Source organism: Lathyrus oleraceus, chromosome 5 (genome assembly GCF_024323335.1).
Source record: "Lathyrus oleraceus cultivar Zhongwan6 chromosome 5, CAAS_Psat_ZW6_1.0, whole genome shotgun sequence".
Classification (NCBI taxonomy): Eukaryota; Viridiplantae; Streptophyta; class Magnoliopsida; order Fabales; family Fabaceae; genus Lathyrus; species Lathyrus oleraceus.
The window spans coordinates 509,652,070-509,657,824 of NC_066583.1; the positions used below are offsets into that span (position 1 = coordinate 509,652,070).

Consider the following 5,755-nt stretch of genomic DNA (forward strand, 5'->3'; position numbering starts at 1 on the left):
TGTTCTATTGTTTAATGTAGTTGGATGTTGTCATATGAATTTTTTTATGTGTTAGCAATGAAACACCTCATTTCTTGAGAGAGATGCTTGGAAATTTGTCCCATTTAAATTTCAAGTTTTTGATTGAGGTTTTTGTCTGTTTCTACTTGAAAGTAGGAATTTGTATGACTTATATGTGACTATATATGAATGCAGGAAATGGCATCAAAAGGATCTTCTAAATTAACAACTATGTACACATTATGGTCAGACTTATATGTTAACATGTGTCTAATGTGCAAACCTACAAATTAAAAAGTAATTTTGAAAAAATAATTTAAAATAATTAATTGTAGATATGTGATTAATTCAATACACAATAATTACTCATAACATCCAATTATTTAGCTAATACTCATGTTCAGTATTACCAATTAAAAAATTGTAACACATATAATTAAAGGACAAAATAATATTTTTCATAATATAAATAGAAAGAATTAATAAATTTAAGGGTGTCACAAATCTCCCTTCTGGCAACAACAACTTTTCTTCTCCCGCCAACAAACCCGACTAGATATCTCACCCGTACTTCAAGATTTGCTCGACCGAAAAGACGGTCGAACCGCCTCACCTGATTCCGAAGACGCTGGTCATCAAGATCCTCTTTTGGAGAACCAACTTAACCAGAACCCCACGGACGAGCCCGTCGTCCCTCAACTTTCAGCATCCTTGTCGACCAATGCAGATCCCGCATTGGTCGTCGTCCTCTCCGCTCTCAACCATACGAATACTCTCCTCTTACAACAAGCCCAGCGCATTGAAGCCTTGGAGAAGACCCGTTCCTCGTCTCTACCTCAGAGACAAAGAACGGTCGACAAAAAGAGGGGTCATACTCCCCCTCGCAAAAACCGCGGTTCCCCATCCCACAAGAAGACAAGAGGCGAACCCCACCATCGCTCCACATCACCACTGTCCGACCACAGCGACGATGACGAGCATCACGACCCCCTCAGCCGTGCGATTATGAAGGGTATAATCGCACAGACTAATAATTGAAGGGTATAATTAAAAAAATAGCAATAATTGCTATATTGAAAAGTAGGATTGTTAAAAAAAACCATTTGAAAGAAGAAAATGTCTAAAATGAATTTCATTTTTAATTCTAATTTAAAATTAATTACTCTAATTGTCTTGTAACAAACGGTTATATTCACTTTCAATTTCAAATTTTAATATATATATATATATATATATATATATATATATATATATATATATATATATATATATATATATATATATATATATATATATATATATATATATATATATATATATATATATATGGGGGGAAATTATTATTATTTATAATATTGATTAAATATTATATTATATTATATTAGTTGAATATTCTAAGAAAGTGCTATTAGATAATAAAAGTTAGATGTTATAAATTGTTATATTATTATTATTATTATTAATCTTAATATTGATTGAATATTATATTATATCTATTTAATTTATTATTTATAATATTGATTGGATATTCTATTATATTATATTAGTTGAATATTATAAGAAAATGTTATTTGATAATAAAGGTTAGAGAGAATGTCACATAAGCATTAGGGTTATGATTATCACCAAAGTTTGTACAACTTTGAATTTTGGATTTAGAATAAATAGATAGATATTTTTTAACCATTTTTTAATCAATTATTAATTATAAATATAATAAGAAAAAAATTCATTATAACTATGTTATTTACATATTAGAAGCATTCTGGGTAAAAAATATAGGTTTGTTAATGTAACTTCCCTCCACTTATGAACGTTTTTTTAACACACAACATACCGCTTCCACTTCTCTTTCTCTCAACACACCGCTTCCGCTTCCACTTCTCTTTCTCTCAACACACAGTGCCATACGCTTCTTCTCTTTCTCTCAACACACAGTGCCACACCGCTTCTTCTCTTTCTTTGGCTTTGTTCGCAGATTTTGTCGAAGCTCATCGTCCACCACCGCCGCGGGTTCCATTTGCCACTGTTAACACCGATCACTAATCTCTGATTGACATTGCTTTGGCGTTGGGTAAGTTCTTTTTTTCTTCTTTCATTTTTTGGGATTGTGAAATTAGGATATAAGCAATACCTCTGTATTATGATTTTGGGGAGTTAGTTAATTTCAATTTAGGGATTCTCTTGTGGATTTAGGAATCGAGTATGGTTATTTTAGGTTGAGTATTGTTCAATGGTTACTCTTGCAATATGGAATTCACCCATGTAGACACCACTGTTAGCATTGACCCTGACCTGTATCAGTAAGAGTTTCTGTGTTCAAAAAAATAGGGTCTTTCGTATCCAATCTCAAGGTGTACTTTCATTGGATTCGATTGAAAATAGTGTGGTGACTGATATTATGCAAACTTTGTCAACTTTTTCATCCATGTCACCGGCGTCTCTGGCATGCGCTCCGCCGCCACTCAAGAGGCTGAACTTTAACTTTCTCTTACCAACCGCTTCATATGTGTCCACTTTGTCTCTTCGGCATGCCAATATAGAGCTTATTATTGTTACTCATTCATCGACACCTCCGAACCTTGGTCTAATCTCAGTTGTGCTTCCACAGTTTGAGACTCAAGGAGTTGTTATTTTGGTTAATGTCGATACAGATGGAACTGTCTTAGTTAGCCATGATGGTATGGAAATGTGGCAAGGTTTACAGACGAAAGTTGCACAAATTGCGGCATCAACTTTCAATATCCTCCTTAATTTTGTCTTCATATCAGATACAAGTACAGATAAGGTTCCTAATTCTTCTCCATTAACACCTTCTGCAAGTTCTGACATGTATGGAGCAGTGGTTTTAGATGCATGTGAGCAAATATCCGTACACATGGAACCTATTTCTTCCCAACATAAATTCAAGACTTTTACTGAGCTAGTTAATGTGTGCTATGTAGAGCGAATAGATCTTGCTGTCTGTGGATTTTGTATTGCACAGTTTTAGAAATAATACACTATTTTCATATTTGTGCATTTTTATCCATTTCTTATATATTTTGTAAGTTGCGGTTTTTTCGGGTTCGCATCAGTTTGATTGGTGTTAAATTAATATTATATGTGACTATATGAATGCAGGAAATGGCAACAAAAGCAAAAGGAAGTTCAAAACTGCCAACTTTGTGCGATTTGTGGTCAAAATTAGATGAAGACTTTAAAGCCTTAATTAACAACAGAATTGATAATAATGGTGATGGTAGTTCTTTGTTGAGACTTATCCCCAATAGACGTGTGGAAATTTCAACATATTTGCTGCAAGAGTTCATGACACTTTATGAACATAGAGAAAATGATTTTTATTTTCAGGTCTGTGGTCAACAACGCATGAACGTCACATTGGAGGACGTTTTATTTTTGACCCATTTGCCTATTATAGGCCGACCAATTGTCCCCATTGACAATAGAGATCGAGATGCTTTCAATCGACTTTTTTCAGAAAATTCATCTCTACTTTCCCTAGTCACGTTGAGAAATATTTGTTGTGATACAAATAGAAATGATGATGAGAGGATCAAGGCTGTCCTTCTCATGATTGTGACATGCCTGATTGCTCCAAATGGGAATGGACAAAATTGCAAGACTTCTTACGTCCAATTTATCGAAAAATTGGACGAAGTTAACTCCTATGCTTGGGGAGCTGCAATGTTAGCATACTTGTATCAAGGTATGAAGGGATGGAAGACCGATGATAAGGCAATTGACGGCTTCACCTGGCTTATAATGGTAAGAGCATTTTTTTCTTATCATTTTTTTTTCCTTATCTCTTTTTTTGATAATTTTTTCACCAACTTTTTTTTTTCATAGGGCTTCTTCTTTTCTCATTTTAGAGGTCTTTATTCGATCTTCAATAATGCTGTGGAGGAAAATCAGGCTCATGATAAGCCAAAACTGGCATATTTGATAGAGTCACTTGAGAAAACCGGCAAAATCCACCCAAAGAAGGCCAACATCCCATTACAATTGAAGGTCAACATAACATTTTAAGTAGACAACTTAATCTTTCCAATTCATTTAATATCACCTCAAAATCATGAAAAATGAAGGAGCTATGTCCTTGGGAAGTTGACCCAAAATTAGGGTTTTAGTCAAAATGACCTATAATGTTTTGAAATGGATGATGACCTTCCAAGCTTCAAATAAATTTTTTATGAACATGAAAGTTGTTCATAAGATTCTTAAGAACATTGTTTCTCTTGGGGTTATCTCCATTTGACAAACACATTAAAAGTTAGGTCTCAGTGTACTTCAAAATAGTCATATGAATTGACTGATCAACTTCTCAAGTCTACACCTCATATCTTGATGAATTGATGATTGAGGATACTCAAATAAGTTCAAATATGCATGAAATGATGATTTAAAGAACTTCCCTTGATTGCATTTGATCATAGGTTGAGGTTGCTTCATGAGCAACGCATAGTTGATGAACAGATAAATTACGGCTTCCTTGGGAAACAAACCTCAAACCCTTTGGTTTGCTTTGATCAAAATTATGAATTGAGATACTTGGGAGGCATATTTGATGTATGAGAGCTTTGGGAACCATTGACATGCTTGCTTTCATCTTCCCTTGACTATATCAGTGCACCTAGGATCTCCTAGAAGTTTTGGATCTTGTGACTGCTCAAGCTACAAACAAAAGATGTTAGTGACATATTTTTGTGTTTTTGGTTAGTGAATAAAATGAGAGAAGCAATAATATACAATTCAAGTATGCTTGGTGATCTCAAACCAATTCTCAAAAGTTCCCACCCCAAAGGTAAGAAGCCAAGATGCTTATGATCCTTGAGGCAAAATGCAAATGCAATGATATGATGCCATGAGGGATCTTAGGGTCAAAATTGGGATCTTACAATTATTATTATTATTATATTGTTTGTGTTCTTTGTTATATGATTGTGGTCCTTTTTGAATTTTTTGTTATTGTTGAAATTATGAGTGGAAGTGAAATAACTCCATATTCTTCTAGAAGGGCTTCTATCATGGAAGACTTTACAAAAATATTGAATACTTAACTGAATTGCTTGAAAATAAAATAGCTTATCAATTAAAGAGCCGTGATAGTGCATTATGAAAAATATTTTCAAAAATTTCAAGGAGAAAAGGAGATGTGTAGCTAGGCAATTTGATGATTAAGATGAATTAAAATAAATTTTGAGAAACACATATACATCATCTCATTATTAAAGGGAACTCCATAAAAAATCCACTATAACATAAGGTTTCAAGAGTGTGGAGAATTACTATAGAGACTTTGAGAATCCACTATAACATTAGAGAGGATAAAGATATTATAAGAGTTAGGTTTAAACTATGAGATTAAAGATGTTATTGAGTTTTATTCATAAATATTAAGAAGTTTGTTCATATGTCATCCACTTGTAAACAACAATTAAAGAGAAAAAGTACTTATAAAAGTATTCCTCAAACAAGAAATCATCACATTGAAAGGACAAACACAAGAGGCAGGAGATTCTACACTAACATTGGCTAAGAAAGATAAGTTTTTTAAACTTAAAGATCCACCCTCTAGTTCATCTTATCATTTTTCAATGAAATGTTTGAAATATTTAAGAAAGGTCAAATAAAATCAAATTACTAAAAAAAACATTGATTGAAAAAAAAAATAGTACTTATTATGCCACATAAACAGGAAATTTAAATAAAATAAAATTTATCAAGGGAAATAATTATTTTTATTAAATGGGAG

The 5,755-nt window shown here is 32.9% G+C and overlaps 2 protein-coding genes across 2 annotated transcripts; both read left to right on the forward strand.

Annotated features, from left to right (window-relative positions):
- The first annotated feature begins 1,788 nt into the window (after nucleotides 1–1,788).
- LOC127082930 (protein MAIN-LIKE 2) lies at nucleotides 1,789–4,936 on the forward strand. The gene is made up of 4 exons (XM_051023158.1): nucleotides 1,789–2,074; nucleotides 3,124–3,768; nucleotides 3,850–4,011; nucleotides 4,437–4,936. The coding sequence occupies exons 2-4, from the start codon at nucleotides 3,127–3,129 to the stop codon at nucleotides 4,452–4,454; spliced, it is 822 nt and encodes a 273-aa protein (XP_050879115.1). The 5' UTR covers nucleotides 1,789–2,074; nucleotides 3,124–3,126; the 3' UTR covers nucleotides 4,455–4,936.
- On the forward strand, nucleotides 2,083–2,992 carry LOC127081671 (xanthine dehydrogenase 1-like). Its single transcript, XM_051021902.1, has one exon. The coding sequence runs from the start codon at nucleotides 2,402–2,404 to the stop codon at nucleotides 2,990–2,992; it is 591 nt and encodes a 196-aa protein (XP_050877859.1). The 5' UTR covers nucleotides 2,083–2,401.
- Nucleotides 4,937–5,755: the final 819 nt, after the last annotated feature.

What these genes read in the sequence shown, in the direction of transcription:
- LOC127081671 (XM_051021902.1), top strand. Translation starts at nt 2,402, where the DNA reads ATGCAAACTTTGTCAACTTTTTCATCCATGTCACCGGCGTCTCTGGCA.
- LOC127082930 (XM_051023158.1), top strand. Translation starts at nt 3,127, where the DNA reads ATGGCAACAAAAGCAAAAGGAAGTTCAAAACTGCCAACTTTGTGCGAT. An exon ending in GCTTCACCTGGCTTATAATG is followed by an intron (nt 3,769 to 3,849) that starts GTAAGAGCATTT and finishes TTTTTTTCATAG; the next exon opens with GGCTTCTTCTTTTCTCATTT.